General features: G+C 46.0%; 2 protein-coding genes across 2 annotated transcripts; one reads left to right on the top strand and one right to left on the bottom strand.

Annotated features, from left to right (window-relative positions):
* Window positions 1–4,608: 4,608 nt before the first annotated feature.
* On the bottom strand, window positions 4,609–8,231 carry LOC120709847 (DNA ligase 1-like). The gene is made up of 3 exons (XM_039995485.1): window positions 7,860–8,231; window positions 5,668–5,985; window positions 4,609–5,274 (listed from the first exon to the last, which is right to left on the bottom strand). Exons 1-3 carry the CDS (start codon window positions 8,229–8,231, stop codon window positions 4,609–4,611), a joined length of 1,356 nt encoding a protein of 451 aa, XP_039851419.1.
* Window positions 8,232–13,168: 4,937 nt separating this feature from the next.
* LOC120707091 (serine/threonine-protein kinase RIO1-like) lies at window positions 13,169–19,748 on the top strand. The gene is made up of 13 exons (XM_039991867.1): window positions 13,169–13,512; window positions 13,883–14,287; window positions 14,687–14,815; window positions 15,430–15,522; window positions 15,741–15,820; window positions 15,993–16,106; window positions 16,355–16,428; window positions 16,583–16,659; window positions 17,179–17,262; window positions 17,355–17,447; window positions 17,532–17,639; window positions 18,678–18,749; window positions 19,028–19,748. The coding sequence occupies exons 2-13, from the start codon at window positions 14,012–14,014 to the stop codon at window positions 19,469–19,471; spliced, it is 1,644 nt and encodes a 547-aa protein (XP_039847801.1). The 5' UTR covers window positions 13,169–13,512; window positions 13,883–14,011; the 3' UTR covers window positions 19,472–19,748.
* The last annotated feature ends 167 nt before the right edge of the window (window positions 19,749–19,915 follow it).

Here is a 19,915-nt window from a genome sequence, read left to right as displayed (position 1 = left end):
CCTCCAGACATTAAAAAAAATGAGAGAAGTGAGGACATAATCTTAATGACAAATGCATGTTTCAAGTTAACGTTGGTCAAAAATGAAGCATACATTAACTCTTTGTATTAAATCTAAATCACCTTTGTGCAGAAATAGAAATAACACATAAAATTCTCATAAATTACAATGTTGCTATCATCAACTTTGGTCAGAAAATAACAACATGATAAATGATCTTAAACGGAAAAAAATTCTGACTTCTCTAATTAAATTCTCCCGTTGGTTCAAATTTAAATAGAGAAACAATTTTGAAACTTGCAGCGGAAACATGTAAAAACAAACTGTATTCAGAGGCATTTCTGTACACATAGATCTCTAATCAATTTATCTCGTTGGTTCAAAATTGAAAGAGATTCAAATTCTAGTGAAAATTCTTCAAATTATATTGAAAGAAGCCTCTGAAATAAAAGAAAAACTCTAAAATGTTTTTCACCTCTCGCGGCCCAAAAACCAGAATTCAGCCCGCGGCCCTCTCGGCGCTCAGCGCCACCCGCGTCCCAGGCCCCAACCTGGGCCTGGGCTGGGATTCTACTCGCCCGCATGGCCCTAATCTAGCCCGGTCATTGCTGGCCATTAGATCTCATCCGACGGTAGTTCGTCGATACCGGCGGAACCAAAACCAGCGGCGGCCGACCGTTTGATCCGAAACCCTAGCTCATTCTTCCTCCTCCCCTCTTTGTGCAAGCGGCGGCGGCGCCTGCCGATGCGGCCGGGGAAGATGGCGGTGCGGCGGCGTCGCCGCCGGCGACTTCGCCGGCGAGCGCTCTCTCCCGTGCTGTTCTTTTGTTCTTCCTCCCCCTTCCTCCTCTCTGAAAATTGACAAGCGGCGGTCGGCCCTTGGCAACCGGAGGATGAGGATTGTGGCGGCGCCGCCGCCGGTCGCCTCGCTGGCACACGCGCCCACCGGAGGGTGAGTGCGCCGCCGTCGAGTGGTCTAGCGGCGCTGCCCTTGTGTGCGCAAGCGACGCCGGCGTCCCGGCAACACGGCGATTTTGTTCCTCGGCGCACGTGTGCGATCATGCCGGCGTCCCGGCGGCGCACGACGGCGTGGTTCTGCTACCGGCACGGCGTCGACGACAGCCGGCGGCGGCTCTCTCCGGCGGAAAAACCAGGTAATCTCGCTGGATCGAGTTCTGTTCTAGGGTTAGGGTTTCTAATCTATCTGAAAAACTCCGATTCACCTTCTTCTACTTGCTGATCTACACGATCCCCTACCGGATCTATGCACTAGGTAGGCTAAACTGATATCAAAGTTAGATTCTGAAATTCTGAGATCGACTAGGCATACAAGACAAGAGGGGATTGGTTCTTTAATTGAGAGTAAAACATGTGTTCATCCTTGGGTACATCAACTAGAGGGAGAGGAGAGGTAGAAATCCAGACCATCAAAGTTGGAGAAGGAAGAGCCGTCTGTGGCGAGGTCGGGTTGGTGACGATGTGGATCCGGTGGTGGAGTATGGGCGGCGGAGTCCAGGGGCTCCGACGCGGCGGAGCAGGTGCAGAGGGCGGCGGAGTACCGAGCGACGTAGTCATAGACAGGCGGCGGTGGTGAGCTTCCCGTCGGCCAAGCGCACCCCTCTCATATTGGATTAGGGTTGAAGGTGGGGTACTGTAGTGGCAGCGGTGAACCTCGTATCCTGTGCCACGGCCCGCACCTGTTCTTTATAGCGCTGGCGACAGGGGCCCACCAGCCACTGTTGGGCTGGGTGCCCCCGATCAGGGCGCGGACCATGGCCTGGCCCGGTCGTTGGATTGGGCCAGAGAGAGATCATTCTAACAAGCTAATCACCTCGCCGTCCGGCCTCTTGAGTGTAGCTGATGAGTAGCTCGCGCACGCGCGTGGTTATTTGCCACTTGTTGATGATCGAGCCCGCGCGCCTCCGATCCTCCTGGCGACAGTGGCGAGAGAACAAAGCGGCGACGACCATGCCTCTACCGGTGTTAGGACCGAGACACCCGAGGAGGGGGGTGAACTAGGGATTTCTAAATCTATTAGGCTTTTTGCACAAATTAAAACCTACACAATCCTACCTAGATGTGCACTACGGTTTCCCTAGTGTGACTATCTCTAACGCACAAGATTAAGCACTCAAAAGGCCTAAACTAGAACCTACACAAGGCAATTCTAGTAAAGGAAATGCGGAAGCTTAAATGCAATAATTAAGTGCGGAATGTAAAGAGATGAGTCAAGAAGCACTCCTGGCACGGCGATGTTTTCCCGAGGTATCAGAATCTCATGCTTCCCCTAGTCCTCGTTGGAGCCCCTCGCAAGGGTCAAGCTCCCGGTCGAGTCACTCCGTGGATAGCCCCGGTCATTCCCCACTTGCAAATGGGTCTCCGAGTGGGCCTCTCCCGGATGCTCCCCGCTGTCTTCACTATCGAGCTTCCGGCCAAACCGTCGAGGGCCTCGTTCCCCTAGTACATGGTGGCGGCCACACCACAAACGCGGTTGGTGTGATCTCGCAAGACTACAAGCTCCTCCAAGTACAAGCACGGTGCACGCAAGCACCAAGAGTGTGAGAGAGTTCTAATCTCACTAAACACTAAGCCTAAGCCTAGAGCAAGTGCTAAGAGTGGGTCTAACTAGCCTAAGCACTTCGCAAAGCACCTTGCTAATCACCTAATCTTCACTTAAGCACTTTTGGTGGTGGAGGCTCTCAAGTGGTGCACAAGAACACCCTATAGCTTCAGCATACTCCAACAACAATGGCAAGGCCGGGGGTAAGGGGTATATATAGCCCAAGGATCAACTAGCCGTTGGGCTTCAACTGCCCAGTCATGACACTCACCGGACGGACCGGTGGGTGCTTGACATGGGGCACCGGTCCATCCGGTGAATGCCTTTTGGGCACCCCAGTCAAACTAGCCGTTGGCCCTACCAACTCACTGGACCGACCGGTGTGGTCGTCCGGTGTACTCACCGGTCCCTCCGGTGAGTGTCTCCTTGCCATCCTTCGCCGACTAGCTGTTGGACCTTCACTGTTCACCATCAGGTGACTCCGTCCGGTGCAGCACCGGTCCATCTGGTGCTCACTTTTCACAGTTCCTCGCGAACTTGGCTGAGTCCTCTTCGGCCGACCGGTGCTGCCATCCAGTGTGGGCACTGGTCCATCCAGTGCGTGGAACACCGGGCCTTCCCGAAGTCGCCCTCTCCTATGTTGACTTGGACTTGTCGACCGGTGACACTGTCCGGTGCTATCACCGGTGCCTCCGGTGCACCATCCGGTGCATTCTTCTCGACAGGATCTTCTCCAATTCAAGCTTTCTTTGATTCGGGCTTTCATGGCTTCCTTTTCCTAAGCATCCCTGAGACTAAACCTTGCACACTAGCAAACTTGGTTAGTCCCAATGACTATGTTGGTATTAATCACCAAAATCACAAGGGCATAAACCCCCGAGGGTTCTTCAATCTCCCCCTTTTTGGTGATTGATGCCAACACAACCAAAGCAAGAGATAAAATAGAAATTAAGTGAAACTACTTGCTTGGATGCAATGCGAGAGCAAGATTAAGGATGCTAAATGAAATGAACATGAAGGATCATGAAATTATGCATACCTTGCTCTTACCTTGTTATTCCCCTCTTGTGGTCAATATGGATTTGTGGCTCCCACTTAATCCATTGCCACTTTCTCCCTTTCTTTGAGCCAAATCTTGCAAGCATTGCTTCATAGGACCTTCGATCTCCCCCTAGCACTTTGCTTGCTTTGGTCTCCCAAATTCTCCCCCTTTGGAATCAAACACCGAAAAGGAAGACATTAAAAGCACAAGGGAGAGTTCCATAAATCTTGACCCTTTGGATGTGGAAGGCAATTAGCATCACAATTCATGAAACTCACATAACATAGACTAAGCTCCCCCTAAGTGTGTGCATAAATATAGTGGAAGGCAAAACATATGCACAACTGGACAATTAAGTCAAGATTGGGAGTTTAATCTATATTATGCTTGGAGGTAGCTACACAAGAGTATATGATAGACAATTGAGATCAATTGAAATTGAGTTCAAGCATACCTCCGGGGATTTTCTTTTCTTCCACACATGAGACTAAACAAAAATAAGCTTGCAAACTAGTTAGTCTCGAAATCACAAACTATAGGGCACCCTCCACCTAAAGGTGTGCATACAAGTATTTGAATTACTTGTGAGAGCCATGCACTTGTCAATTAAGACAATTTAGGAGAATATCCTATAATTTGGAACTTTGGCACAAAAGATAGGAATTGAAGAAAAGTGTCAAAAAGGAACACAACAATTAAACCATGTAGGTTGCTCATGGGTTAGAGAGAAGCACAAGCAACCTACCATAAGATAAACTACCACTAGGCATTGCAAGAATTTTAAAAAAAGCACATGCAATCCTAGACAAGCAAAGGTACTAGATGCAAAACGAAATGCATGGAATTAAATCCAGTTACCTTGCTTACTTACCTAGGGAGGACTCGGGTATTGGATTGATCAAGAATTTGTAATGAGCTTCAATCTTGATTAAAACTTGGCTTTAGCTTCAAAGCTTCATCTCCACTTGTATGCCAAGCCTCCAAATCCTCCCGAGCCCCGCGGGCTCTATGTCGCCTTAGGAATCCAAACCTTCTTGGAGCCATTCATTGTAGCAATGATTTCCTTGGGCACCCAAATAGGTTTGGTCCAACCCCTTCCTTGCTTGTTGACCTTGTGAGCCACCACCTTGTCATCTTTCTTCTTCTTGAGAATGTAGGGAGTGCTCTTCTTCTTGTCAACCTTCAAGTAGGACTTGGCATTGGAGTTCGTCACCTTCTCTACCTTCTTCTTCTTGGTCTTACACTCATAGGACTTGTGGCCTTCTTGATGACATGAGTAGTAAGTCACGGTTTCTCCTCCCTCAAGCTTCTTCACCATCTTTACCATCTTGGGACGATTATCTTGAGGGAGTTGGCCCTTGCTCTCCGTCTTTTTGCCCTTCAACCTTCTCAAGTCCCTTGTGAGCTTGCCCACTTCTTCCTTGAGCTCAATGTTCTCCTTGGCAATGAGGTCATCGCAAGTTTCTACAATGACATTCTCAACACAACACTCATTGCAACAAGGTGAGCTAGATACATCAATTAAATCTATGCAAGAAGTGGAGGCATCCTTCTTAGGTTCAACATCAAAGAGAGAAATGGATGCCTTAGGCTTATGAGTGACTTTAGGCAATTGCTCAAGTTCTCTAATTTTCCAAGTTAGCTCATCATTCAAGTTCATCATCATGTCAAACTTGCAAGCAAGATCTTTATAATTAGAGAGAGTTTGAGCTATCTTATCTTTTAGAGACTTGTTCTCATTTTTTTAGGTTGCCTAAAGCCAACACATATTCCTCAACAAGACCGGCAAGCTCATCAACAGAAGGAGGCGAGTCATCATCACTTACATCGCTTTTATTTTTACCTCTTGCCATAAGGCATGTGCGGGATGACCGTGATGATGAAGAAGAAGTGCGCCGACGATGATGGGAGTCATCACTTGAGATTGATTCATCAACCCGTCTTCCAATTGAAGTGAGCGCTGTCTTCCTCTCCTTTTCTTCTTTGTTCTTGGGCTTGCTTCTTCTCTTGTCCTCCTTGGGCTTGGGCTTGTAGGGACAATCTTCAATGAAGTGGCCTTTCTCACCACATCCGAAGCACCCTCTCTTTGCTTCCGCCTATCTTCATAGAAGATCAATTCCTCCATCTTGATAGGAATGCCCCTTGCCTTGAGCTTCTTGAGGTTTTTCTTCATCTCTTTGATGAGATATTCGGCTTCTTCATCGGAGATGGTCACCTCATCACTTTCATCATCATCATCATCCTCCTCTTCTTCTTCTTCACTTTCTTGACTTTCCTTATTATCACTTGAGGAAGAGCTTGGTTCTTCTCTTCTCATCTTGTTCTTCTTATTGCTAGCTAGAGCAATATTCTTGCTTGATGATGAGGGAGCATCTTGACCAATCTTCATGGTTAGCTCAAACGCCATGAGCTTTCCAATTCACTTGATCGGGGTCATGTTGCTCAAGTCTGCCGAGTTGTGAAGAACAGTGATGAAGTCTTTGTACTTGTCTCTTGGAAGCACTTGGAGGATCTTCCTTGTCACATCTCCATCTTCCAACTTTGTCAAGCCTAGGCCATTTAGCTCATTGACAATAACATTTAATTGTGAGTACATGTCATTAGCTAATTCATTTGGCAACATAGTAAATGCATCATAAATTTGCTTGACATTGTTAAATTTTTGTTCACGCACATCACTAGTGCCCTCATGGAGCCCTTGAAGTGCGAGCCAAATTTCATGAGCGGTTGCAAGAGAGTAAACCCGATTAAAGACTTCAATGCTAAAGGATTCATACAAGGAATTTTTGGCGATAGCATTGAATTGCAATTCTTTTTCATCGGAATGAGTGGGATTTGTTGGCCTCTTAAGAGGTTTCATGCCAACATTGGTGACTCTCAAAACATCCAACCCCTTGGCCTCTAGATAGCAAGACATACGAACTCGCCAATAGGGGTAGTTAGTGCCGTCGAAGGGTGGAGGCTGTCCTATGTCCATCCTCACAACCTAGAACGTCTTTAGCTCTCTTGACGGTGAAACCAAGGGTCCAAATGAGCCACAAGACTCTGATACTAATTGTTAGGACCGAGACACCCTAGGAGTGGGGGGGTGAACTAGGGATTTCTAAAACTATTAGGCTTTTTGCACAAATTAAAACCTACACAATCCTACCTAGATGTGCACTACGGTTTCCCTAGTGTGACTATCTCTAACACACAAGATTAAGCACTCAAAAGGCCTAAACTAGAACCTACACAAGGCAATTCTAGTAAAGGAAATGCGGAAGCTTAAATGCAACAATTAAGTGTGGAATGTAAAGAGATGAGTCAAGAAGCACTCCCGGCACGGCGATGTTTTCCCGAGGTATCGAGAAGCTCACGTTTCCCCCTAGTCCTCGTTGGAGCCCCTCGCAAGGGTCAAGCTCCCGGTCGAGTCACTCCGTGGATAGCCCCGGTCATTCCCCACTCGCAAATGGGTCTCTGAGTGGGCCTCTCCTGGATGCTCCCCGCCGTCTTCACTATCGAGCTTCCGGCCAAACCGCCGAGGGCCTCGTTCCCCTAGTACGTGGTGGCGGCCACACCACAAACGCAGTTGGTGTGATCTCGCAAGACTACAAGCCCCTCCAAGTACAAGCACGGTGCACGCAAGAGCCAAGAGTGTGAGAGAGTTCTAATCTCACTAAACACTAAGCCTAAGCCTAGAGCAAGCGCTAAGAGCGGGTCTAACTAGCCTAAGCACTTCGCAAAAGCACCTTGCTAATCACCTAATCTTCACTTAAGCACTTTTGGTGGTGGAGGCTCTCAAGAGGTGCACAAAAACACCCTATAGCTTCAGCATACTCCAACAACAATGGCAAGGCCGGGGGTAAGGGGTATATATAGCCCCCAAGGATCAACTAGCCGTTGGGCTTCAACTGCCCAGTCACGACACTCACTGGACGGACCAGTGGGTGCTTGACATGGGGCACCGGTCCATCCGGTGAATGCCTTTTGGGCACCCCAGTCAAACTAGCCGTTGGCCCTGCCAACTCACCGGACCGACCGGTGTGGTCGTCCGGTGCACTCACCGGTCCCTCCGGTGAGTGTCTCCTCGCCATCCTTCGCCAACTAGCCGTTGGACCTTCACTGTTTACCATCAGGTGACTCCGTCCGGTGCGGCACCGGTCCATCCGGTGCTCGCTTTTCACAGTTCCTCGCGAACTTGGCTGAGTCCTCTTCGGCTCATCGACGAGATACTCGACTCCGTGCTCATCGACGTCCATCGTCGTCTCGGCGTACCCCCCAAGCGGCGTACTGCTCGCGGACGCGAGCCAGCTCCGCGTGGAACGCCCTGAGGTTGTCGATGGCCCGGACCTTGCGGCCGCGCATCCTCTCCCGGGCCTCGGGGTCCTCGATCACGTTGTACTTGCTCAGGTTGGACATGACGGGAGGCACCACGGGCGGCCACGGTGTGATCGCCGTGATCCTCCTGCACTGCTCCTCCGACAGCCGCACGACCTTCCTCGTCTTCCTCGCGTTATCCACGTCCTCACCGGCCTCCACCCTCGCCAGCATCTTCAGCACCATGTTCTGCAGGATTGTTTCCTCGACGCTCGCCGCGGCCGCGGCGGCGGCCGTCTCGTCCTTCTGCGGGGACGACGAGGAGTCCATCGACTAGCTAGCTCTTCCGGTCTCGAACTCTGATCCGCGCGCTCCTGATGGAGGAAAAAAAATCTAGATCCAGAAGGATTGCGTGAGAGGGTGGCGGCGGCAGATTGGGTGCAAGGGTTTGGAGACGCGGACCGTATATTTATTGCCCCAAATGTAGCTAGCCCTCCATGTTGATTTCCATGTATACGTACATTCTGCATGTATCCGGAAGGATCTCGTTTACGTCAGCGCCAAGCAAAGAACAGCTAGCTGCCGCGGAAACCTCGCGCCAAGAAAATCCACTGGCGTCCCTCCCGGTCTTGGACTCCAATTGCAACTGGTCGCCAGAATCTCTTCTTCTCTGCTGTTCCAGCCTGCTGGGTGTGGATAACCTATGGCCCCTATACTGTGCCCAGGGCGGGGCGCCACCCACCTCTCTTTTCTGGTGTGATTTTAGAGCTCAATAAAGATGAGTAGCAACAAAGAGAAGCAAGTTTCTATCAACAGTCAAATTTTTGGTCCATTGTGGGCCTCATAGACCCACCTATCAGCCTCACAGGCCCGACGTTCGTCGCCCAGCCCCGTCTCCGATTCCCCTTGATACCAGTGGCGCCCACCATCAATTCCCCTTCTTCCGGATCTGCCTTGTAGGTGCGCGTGGCCACCGTGCCCTTCGTGCTCCGCCTCGGTGACCCAATGATGTGGCTGCAGAGGCGGTCGTGCTTACTCAGACGGTCCGTTCGGTGGTGAGACGAATGGTCAAACTCATGATCAGAAGTCAATGACCATAATTATTTTAGATACGGAGAGAGTAGTATACTTTCATAGATATGAGTAGCCAAAAAATTTGTGTCCCGTGGAGCATGTTGATTTCCTGCTGGACTTGTTGTATTTGGGATCAGAGGAACTATCACGATGTTGTTCTAATAATAGAATTGTCACTTAGTCAATACACACAACACAATTTTTATACCAAATGCAGCAGTCCCAGCAAATCTAACAAATTGCCAAATTGTTCAATTTTTCAGCTCACTATTTCTTCAGCAATCAAAAATCTTATGGAGGAATTGTGCTCTAAAATCAAGGACCAGTTCTTTTGGTTCTCCCGTGTGCATTTGATTAAGTTCCAGAAGTGATTCTAACTAGCCTATTAGTTATCACTACTACAGATATGGCTATCCATACCGACTCATCACTGCCGGTTCACCTAAATCCGATAGTGATATAGGTATCATTGCCGGTTAATAACAAGAACCGCAGTGATAGGCACTGTTCCTATCACCCGGCAGTGAAAATGCCACATCACTGCCGGTTCATGTTAATAACCGGCAGTGATAGGCAGTGATGTTGCCCATATCACTGCCGGTTATTCTTAATAACCGACAGTGATGTGTTTTTGAAATTTTTTGGAACCCATGAATTGAAATTTTAAAATAATCTCAGATGAAAAAATAGTCTATATAGAAGTTGTAGATCTTGACGAGATCTACAACTTTGTAGTTGGCAAGATTTTGATTTAAGGTCGTTTTGGTAATTATATTTGCATGTCATATTTCAGATTTGAAATTTCAAAACTTCGAAATGACCTCCGATGAAAAAAATGAGCTATACAAAAGTTGTAGATCTCAACCAGATCTACAACTTTGTAGTTGAAAAGATTTTAATCTGAGATTGTTATGGCTATGAAATAGGTCATATAAGATATTTGAAAGTTATGTTAAAATGAACCCATCTCACTTCTAGTCACAAGTGAAGCTGTAGCCTGGTGGTGGGGAGGGGACGCGCGAGGCCTCATGTCATGGGTTCGAAATATTTGCGCGAAAATAGCACGACTTGCGACTTTGAGACGCGAGCGCGGTGGGGGGCCTCCCGGATAATTTCAAATCTTTTTTTCCTTTTTATTTCAATTAATATCGTCCTAATTTTTGACCTGACAGTGATGTTCTATCACTGCACTGACCGGCAGTGATGAGACCTCATATCACTGCCTAAAACCCTGTGCCGGGTCAACATCCGGCAATGATATGGGGTTATCACCCGGCAGTGACGAGCTGTTCTGGCGTAGTGTATGTAAATCAACAGCCATCTTTGTTGCTAAGTAGTGCAATATTCTTCCAAAGTTGGTGTTACATACCCTGCGCAGTTGCGCTACATCTAAAATGATAACAAAAAAGTGGTGCACACGTCGATAGATGATGATGATTTAGGCTTATAATATGAAATGTGTAAGCTAAGAACATACAGTAATCCTGCAGTGGTTGCACTACTGTTATGTATTAAGATGGGCTCAAAACCCGTCCCAATGCACATGCATTTTTTTCTAGTTATCTGAAAAATAAGATTTTCTGCACAGGCTAAACAAACTACAATTTTGCAGAGATGATATTACTAGTTGCCGAACTTTTTGTCGTTGTTAGGCCAGTTTGGATGCCTAACATTGCCATGCCAAATTAACTTTGGTCATGCCAAACATTCTGTGGCTTGCGTTTGGATGATTGTTTGGACCTATATATATATGTCATAGACTCGTGCTGATGCCTAAGTTTGCCTAATAACTTGTGGCCAGAAAAGGTGTGGCTTGCCACACTTGCCTAATACTCCGTATTAGTTATCGTATCCCCTTCTTGCATTGTTTCGTTCCTGGTCCCCTTCTCACCTCACGTACATATACCTCCATCCTGGTACGCTGCAGGTCCCAAATCAAGCTTATTAGGTTTGTGAAGATTCACCACTGCTTTTCACTAGCCTACTTCCCTTTCTAACCCTTGTCCCCATTTCACAGATGGATTAAGTGCTCCAATGGAGTTCATTCTCTCTCTAGGTTTGCGGATCTGATAGATGTGTTGATTCATACTCTCGTGTGAGAGATGTTCCGTGGACTAACTTGAGTCAAGTCGAGGACTTGTGCTCAGACATGGTCGTGTGTTTCATGTGCTCAGACATGGTCGTGTGTTTCATGTGCAGGTGTTGCTTGAGGACAAACGTGGCCAGTGATGGACTGGAACTAGGTTCAGGAGGAACTAAGGTTTCGGGACTAAGTTGAGGGAGGAACTGAGGAAGTCTCTGGGTTTGGCGAGGTACTGAGCATGTACTTGCATCCATGGCGCATGTATGCGTATGGCAGCTCCGCATATGTGCAAGCATGCATGCGTGCAGCGTACGTGCTGGCCGGGTAGCATCATGCAGCGGTGGTGGCACATGCATGCATGCGGCTATGCGAGCTTTGTAGCGGGCCGCGCACATGCGCTTGCATGTGTGCACACAGCGGCAGCAGCCGGCCGGAGGCGTCCGGCCCAAGTGCGGCCGGCCGAAATGCCGAGTACGCGTACTGAGGTGGCCACGTATAAAAGGGCGAGACCGAGGCAGCTCGAGGGTTCTCAACCAGCCGAATTCTCCCAGCAGTCTGCCGCGGACAAGAACAGAGAGCAAAAGACGAGCAGTTCTGTTCTCCACTTCTCCTATGGTTTGAAGCTCATCATCTCTTGTTTTTGTATGATGCTTTTGGTAGGGGGCACTACTTGTGACATGACTTGATCTATAAAGCTCACTAATTTCCATACTGTATTGCCTCCATGTTCGAGTTCATCTTTCCTACAGTTTCTAATATACTGGTAGGATTTGAGAACTAGACACTACAGCTAGGGACATCACCGCCGCCACCTTCACCGCCGGTTTACTCCCGGGCGGCGGTGATGCACATTCACCGCCGGCCTGGGAGTAGGTGGCGCCCGGAGCCGTTGGGGCCGGCGGTGAAGGTGGCTATCACCGCCGGCCGGTGGCTTTAAACCGGCGGTGATGCCACCTCCGGACCAAGCCGCCGGTTGGTGGCTTGGGCCGGCGGTGAAGCCCCTCTATCACCGCCGGTTCTTGGCTTGGGCCGGCGGTGATTAGGGGGGTTATATGTATATTTGTTACATATATATTTCTAATTAATTGGAATACTATATTTTGGTAGATGAATGCTATTTAGTTAAGTCATAGGACTTCCACGGTTTTGCTATCATTTGGAGGACCCTATAATTTGGTTAAGTCCTAAATTTTACTATCATTTGGAGAACCCAATACTTTGGTTAAGGCCATGATATTGCTAATATTTGGAACCCCATGTTTTTACTATAAGTTGGAGTCCCAAATTTTGGTTAAGTCCTAGATTTTGCTATGAGATGGAATTACTGTGAGATGGAATTCATAAGTAATATGACTTGGAAGTCCATAATTTTTTGCTATGAGATGGAATTCATAAGTAATATGACTTGGACGTCCATAATTTGGTTAAGTCAAAGGTTTTGCTATAGCATGGAAGATTTCATTTGGATTTTAGTATATTTTGAAACATTATGATTTGGAATCTCATAATTACTATGACAAAATCATATTGATCCTAGATTTTACTATGGTTTGCTATGAGATTTTACTGTGTGTGAATGCTATGAATTGGATGTTACTCTCTTTTGGAACATTATGATTTGGAATGCTATGAATTGGATATCAATAGATTTTTCTATGATTTGGATTCTCAAAAGTGAATATTCAAATATTTTACTATCATTTGGAATTCCCGAAAGTGTGTGCCTTAGTCATTCAAAATCATGAGATTCCAGAGTATGACTTAGCAAAAATATGGAGGAACCAAATCATAGTATATGAAATTCTAAATCATAGTATATGAAATTCTAAATTTATTCAAGTATTCATTGTGCAGCTCTGAAAATAAAAAAGAAAGAAAAACTTCAATATCCCAAGCTGGGCCGCATTCAGCCAAGCCCAGCCGGCCCAAGGAGCGCCGACCGTCCGATCCAGATCGGACGGTCCAGCCGCTCCCTTCGAACCCTAATCTATCTTACGCCACACTCTCCCTCACGCCGCCTCGCCCCTGCTTCCCGCACTCTCTGCCGCCGCCTCGCCCCTGCTCGCCGCCCGGCGCGGCTCCCTGGCTCGCCGCCCCGCGCCCCAGTTCCCCGCTCTCCCGCCCGCCCACCGCCGCACCCCAGTCGTCTCCTTCTCCCTCCGCACGCAACCCTAGCCGTGTCCTTCTCCCTTTCTCCCATTCACAACGGCGGCCGCGAGCGAGAGGTGCGGCACGGCGGCGAGGGGCGCGCGCGTGGTGGAGGTGCCGCGCGGCACTGGCCTGCGCGCGTCTCCGTCGAGCGGCGTCTCGACGGTGCCGTAGGCATGCCCATCCGCCGGCCGTGCCGCCTCCACGGAGCTCGACGGTGCCCTTTCGTCGGCGGGGCGCGGCTCTTGCACGACGCATAGTGGGCTTCAGCACCGCCGCATTGGACGACGGCAGCCGAAAGCCAAGGTAAGTCCGCTGCCCTTCCATTTTCATGCTAGGGTTTGGGTAAATCGGGAAAAATTAGGGAAGATTCAGTCTGAAAGGTTAATTATTTGCCTGTGCATCCTTTACAAGCCCAACTTCAGAAGGAATTCATTGGATGAATGATTGAATGGTAGATGAATGCTATTTAGTTCAATTTCATTGGAAAATACATATGTTGCTGATTAGCTGATTATTACCGTCTTACCTTATACTACACAAAATTTCAGTTGGTGTTGGTATTATTTCAAGGAAGGAACTGGATGTTGCTGATTATTTCTGGAATATCAGTTGGTATTATCCATTTCTTTGGCCTGAGTAACCCGGCTACCCCTTTCCCTGCCCTGTTCTGCAGCCGCCACGAAGCCTTGCGGGTTGCGACTCGTCACCGTAGAGCTCGCCGCCGCCGACGTGACGCTTCTTGGCCCCCTTCCGCCACTTGAGACCTTCCCTCGCTGACATCTAGTCGCCGCCGAACCGCCCGATGGCCCACGACGCCACGTCCGAGCCTGAGGAGGAGTGGTCGGACACTGACCTCGACGACGCCTCGGACACCGAGGTGGGCGACGCCCTGGACTGGCTGGACGCCGTGGAGGGCCCCGATGGCTCGGCGCGGCCCTTCGCGGCGTTCTCTGCCGCCGGTGGCGCGGGCGCGGCGCGCAGGCCCAACGCGCACGGCGGCGTGCTCTCCCGCCCCCTCCAGCCACTCTCCAACCGCACCCAGAAGCTCGCCTCACACATCCGTGCAGCGCCCTTGGAGGTACGCAGCTTCAACTTCTCACTTCATTGGCTCATAGTAGAAGTATACTTATATTTTTCTTCTGCTTGCGCTGTGTATGCAAGAAACGCGCTGTCTCGGTGAAAATTTTTATCTTAGCAGTTATAGAATTCTAAATATTATCTTATAATTAGCTAATAACATTTACACTTGGGAATTAGGAGCTGAACCTTTGAAATACTTCCGTAAATCTCACGTTACTTTGCGAACTACCAATAACTTCATCTGTTCGAATTTGTGATCTCAGTGTGAGCACCTCTAGTGATGCTCACTGCAAACAATAGCAGAGCACTAGTATGGTAGATGGGCATGATATGTACAGTTGGGTGCTGCCGTTACACAGAATTAAATGTTTAATGCAATGTGTTTCGAATGATTCAGGAGTGGGAAGGTAGGATGAACGTGGGGATGTCCAATTCGGTAACTACCGCTATCAGGGATAGCATAAGGGAAACAACAATTGGGAAGATAAGGAACACGGAGAAGGCTGACCGTGCTACAGTGGAACAGGTTTGTAAATGTTGGCTGCATGCCCCCCACCCCCTATTACTTTTCGAATGGAACACTGTATGCTTGCAATTGCATGATCCTGTAGTACCATACTATACAATCCCTTTCAAACTGGCTAGCTTTCCTCTAATTTGGCAGCTGTTTGGATTGAAAATTCCTTGCTGTAGCTCCTTCCCGTATCACTAATGCAATGTATAATGTTTCTTTATAAATGCATTGTATATGTAGTTAGGTTCAAATTGTATTAGCTCATGTCACCCTCTGCTCTGCCTTCCATCACAACGCATCCCAAACTCAATGCATTTCCAGTTATATATTTGAACCAAATGGGACCAAAAGGCAACACAATCTCTTGTCCATTGTAGCCCTGTTGACTACTTAAGCAAAACTTATTGGGCTTGAGTAATCTTTACCAACTCGCTAATTTCTAGGCCATCTTCAGTTCTAAATTTGACTTTTACCATCTACCGGCTGTTGTATACGCATGATTGGGAGGCAGAAGTTTAATCTCTTGCCTAAGTATTGAGTATTGACCATGCTCTGTCATGCTTAGTACAATTTATCATGACTCTTGAAGAACCTTTTTGAGGCATGGCTTTTTTTCTTATACGCAGGCTATTGACCCAAAAACACGCATGGTTTTGTTCAAGATGTTAAATCGTAGTGTTTTTAATAACATAAATGGTTGCATCTCTACAGGGAAAGAGGTAACTATTGAAAGGCTGTGCATTTTCTATCAAAATTGGCATTTTATTACTTCAGTGCAGACCTAAAAATATTATGTGAGTAATAGAATACACAGCTTGGGATATAGGCAAAGACACAGGGTGTTGGTTATAGCCTGCTAGTTACAGTCTTACAGCTCCCAATATTCCTAATTAGAATTTCTGTTAACGCAGCCGGTGTTTTTTTTTTCTCCATGCAGGCAAATGTCTATCATGCAACAAAGGTGGAGGGTCAGGAGTTAGCAATTAAAGTCTACAAAACCTCTGTCCTTGTTTTTAAGTAAGATTTGAATTGCCTGTTTTGTTTCCTGATTGGAGAGACTGTTGAAACCTAAGTGCCGAAGACATAAATGCTGATTATGTCGTATGCTCTTTAGCCTCTTATTACCTGTAAAAAAGTATTTGATCTGAGAAAGTACGAATTTAGGAAACTTATCATTTATTTATTGCAGGGATCGCGACCGGTATGTTCAAGGAGATTATCGTTTTAGGCATGGTTACTGCAAGCATAATCCACGGAAAATGGTTAAGACCTGGGCTGAAAAGGAAATGAGAAACCTTCTACGGTAAGATGTATTTTCGTGGCATTCCTTATTCATCTTTTTACCTAGTAAAATTGGCATGCTGCAGCTGGTGTCTTTGATTTTTTTATCTCTTAAACTTCATGTGTTTCTTATCTCCTGAAACTTGCCTAAAAATGCTTTTTGGCAAACAATAAACCTTGCATATCAAATTGAGCAGCCATTGAAAGTCAAGTGAATTGGTGGTGCAGTGGTTCTAATATTTTAATCCGTCCCTTTCTTACTCGTTACAGAGTGAGAGCAGCTGGAATCAGATGCCCTAAACCGTTGCTATTGAGGCTTCATGTATTGGTGATGGAATTCATAGGTATCGTTCATGTCTATTTATTGGATACTCGGTTGATTCCCCTGGCAACGATGGTGTACTCGTACTAAACATGCTTATGTTGCTTGCATTGGAGTACTTTAATTTGTATTATCTGAATATGTTCTAATTAAAATTAATTTGGTTATTCCATCAGGGAGAGGAGGTTGGGCTGCTCCTCGTCTTAAGGATGCTGCTTTGTCAGATGACAAGTTGCGTGAAAGTTACTTTGAGGTACATGATATGTCAGAAATCCTATTTACAACTTTGTAATTATTGGATCCATTTGTACGGAATGGTTATGTCACCAAAGATAGAAGATATTTTCTGTATGACTAACAAGATACTAATACATATGTGGTAGTCGCTCGTGATTTCAGATTAAAATATTTTACCATGGTCTAAATATATATTTTTTTGGGCTGTCTGTAGTTGGAACTTTGTACTTAATTACAATGGTTATTTTTCTACAAGCTGTGATGCAAAAATATGTTTTGATACTTCTCATATATGAGAACCCATTCAGAGTGTCTAGAGGTGACCATAGGCTCATAGCTATCCTTTATTTCTGTTGCTGATTTTTTTGCATGATATTTTCCTTTTACTGTTAAACATCTTGTAAATATACTGTATTGCCTTGCACTAGATGGGTGAAGAGAATCAATACAGACATAAAACTCTTGTTAGCTTTCAGCTTTTGTGTGTCATTTATATTCAGTTTTTTTTAATATTCTTACTGCACCTTGTTTTCAGATAATTACAACAATGCGGACACTTTACCAAAAGTGCAAGTTGGTCCATGGAGATTTGAGTGAGTACAACATTCTTTATTTCGAGGTAATTGGAATCAAGCCTTTGCCCCCCCTAAACATCGTCATTTCCGTCCAATTGCTGAGTTTTATCTTCATCCCAACATGTCTGTTGTGTAGGGCCACTTGTACATTATTGATGTTTCACAATCTGTTGACCTTGATCACCCTTCAGCATTGGACTTCTTAAAGGAAGATTGCTTGCATGTTTCTGTAAGTGAAAGTAGAACTGCTCACCACATTGGTATTCGTTAAAATGTTAATTAAGGTGTCTAATATGTACAACACTATATGCAGGACTTCTTTAAGAAACGAGGCATTGCAGTCATGACGGTAACAGATTTATTTAATTTTGTTATTGACCAAAACATTGCTGATGAGGATGTTGATGGTTACCTGGATAAGGTATCTAGTGTGCTTGCTTATAATGCATTACCTTTCAATCTTTCGTTGCAGCTATCACTTTATACAAGCACATTCCTGCTGTATGATGCGTGGAAGATCTGATGGTTTAATAATAGAGTAAAATGCACCAGAGGTCCATCAACTTGTACGAGGGTGTCACTTAGGTCCATCAACTTCAAAATTGTATTTTTGGGTCCATAAACTAGTAATTTGTGTCATTTAGGTCCACAAACTTTGAAAGTTCATTTCTAGGTCCATAAACTTGTAATTTGTATCACCTAAGTCCATACCCCTCCACCTAGCCTTCATGCACTGATATCGCACCAACATGAATCTACACGGTTCCCACACATTGCTGGAGTTTCACTAGAATGGTAAAATTTGAGCCCAATTCCAAATCAAGTGCATAGGGAGGGGTGAGGGGGGATGAAAGATTTATTTAGGAGGTTATTGACATGTATTGGGATTCAAAGGAGGCTTCCGGACTGCCATTAGTGAGTTATGGAGCTTACATCCAGATATAACCCCGTAATATGGGTGGAGAGTAGGGGGTGATTGCTTTGGAAAGATGGAGAAGGTTATAGGGGGACTCAACAACATGTATAGCGTGGTAGGGGATATTATATCATCCGTGGCGTGGGTGGCCGGATATGGTGGTGCAAGGTGTTGTGGCGAAAAATCTTGTGATGACGTTAGACTTGGGTCAACCCAGAGTGGTTCTCAGTGAGGGGTTGAAAGATATTCATGGACAGCTATATCGGGGGCGACCTTTATGGGTCTATAGCCACACGATTACTCATGGATGAAATTCAAGAATCTAAAAATGCACTTTCAGAGTTTATGGACCTAAGTGACACAAATTACAAGTTTATGGACCTAAAAATACACTTTTGTAGTTTATGGACCTAAATGACACAAATTACAAGTTGATGGACCTAAAAATGCACTTTTGGAGTTTGTGGACCTAAATGGCACACCCTTACAAGTTGGTGGACCTCTGGTGCATTTTACTCTTAATAATATTTGTGTACATCACAGGTTCAGCAAAAGATCGTGGAAAACGGTGGTACAGATACAAATGATGAAATTTGTCCAACAGTCATGGTGCAAGTAAGATTAATTTTGTCTTGTTTTCTTCTGAGCTTTGCCATAATTGTAGCTTCAGTTAGTAACAGCTTAAGAAATCCTGTGTCAGAACACATGTGCATTTGCTTTATTTTTCTATCCATCAATCCTTAACATTGGAAATAGAAAATGTTCCACACATTTCGGCTGTACTGCATAAGATGTGATCACTCATACCATTTTGCTATTGTGTGTTTTATTTTGCTCCATCTAATGTTTCTACTATTATGTTTAGTACTGACACACTTGATTCCTTTGTGTAGACTTTGGATTATGTGAAGCAATGCGAGGCAGATTTAGTCAACATGTCAATGATGCAACGCTCATCCTTTGGTTACGAGCCACCAGCGGATAAGCTTTATGACCAACCACTATTAGGATTTGTACGGACGAAAAATGCACACGCTGAAAATCAGCAAAAACAATTGCCACAGAATACAATGGAAGAAACCTTGGATCTGCAAAATAAGTGCTCATTGGAGGACAAAGTGGAAGATCAAGAGGACAATAGTGAATCTTGCTCAAGTTTTGATGAAGACAGTTCGTGGGAGGAGGCTCCCAAAATGGGACCTGAGGAAAGGAAGACTGCTCGGAAAGAGAACAAGAAGAAGGTGAAGGAAGAGAAGAGAGAAGCTCGCAAGACAAAGATCCCAAAGGCTGAGAAGAAGAAAAGGAAGAAAATGGCAAAAGCAAAGTGCAAGCGTTAGAGAAAATGATTTCACAAAAGTAGTGCAACCAGTAGAGTATGCGGAATAGACATACATCTGGAAGCTCAGTGCTTCTCCCTATGAGGCAAACAAGGGGCGCTGATTTTCCAATTTAGTTTACCTATCACTTTTCTGGTTCATTTTGAATTTTGAATGTATACGCAAGAAATCACTTTTTGAATAACTTGTATCAGGGTATATTGAACTACAAGAGGCCTTTTAGGAGTGTAATGCTTCTCCTTAAGTCTTTAAAGATTGCTTTCTTGGATTTGCATTTTGCTGTGATCTTTCAGCTCCCAAATTTCCCAGTTATTTTGAAATGTATGCTACTTGCAATGAGCATAACGGCTTTGAAATCTAAACAGCATAAATTCTGCTAGTGTTGTGCTTGTGCAGGAGATCTGTCATTCAGCACAGCAGGGATCTTCTGGTGATACTCCTGCA

The sequence above is a fragment of the Panicum virgatum genome, chromosome 5K (genome assembly GCF_016808335.1).
Source record: "Panicum virgatum strain AP13 chromosome 5K, P.virgatum_v5, whole genome shotgun sequence".
Classification (NCBI taxonomy): domain Eukaryota; kingdom Viridiplantae; phylum Streptophyta; class Magnoliopsida; order Poales; family Poaceae; genus Panicum; species Panicum virgatum.
Note: the sequence above shows the minus strand (reverse complement) of the source record. Positions and strands in the feature narration are given on the sequence as shown.

Excerpts from the sequence above, each read along its gene's own strand:
- LOC120709847 (XM_039995485.1), bottom strand. The coding sequence starts at position 8,231 with ATGGACTCCTCGTCGTCCCCGCAGAAGGACGAGACGGCCGCCGCCGCG. Across the intron at positions 5,986-7,859 it reads AGCAGTACGCCGCTTGGGGG|ATTGGTCAAGATGCTCCCTC; the intron begins GTACGCCGAGAC and ends CTAACCATGAAG. Across the intron at positions 5,275-5,667 it reads GAGAGGGTGCTTCGGATGTG|TTTGACATGATGATGAACTT; the intron begins GTGAGAAAGGCC and ends CTTGCTTGCAAG.
- LOC120707091 (XM_039991867.1), top strand. The coding sequence starts at position 14,012 with ATGGCCCACGACGCCACGTCCGAGCCTGAGGAGGAGTGGTCGGACACT. Across the intron at positions 14,288-14,686 it reads TCCGTGCAGCGCCCTTGGAG|GAGTGGGAAGGTAGGATGAA; the intron begins GTACGCAGCTTC and ends CGAATGATTCAG. Across the intron at positions 15,821-15,992 it reads ACCTCTGTCCTTGTTTTTAA|GGATCGCGACCGGTATGTTC; the intron begins GTAAGATTTGAA and ends TATTTATTGCAG.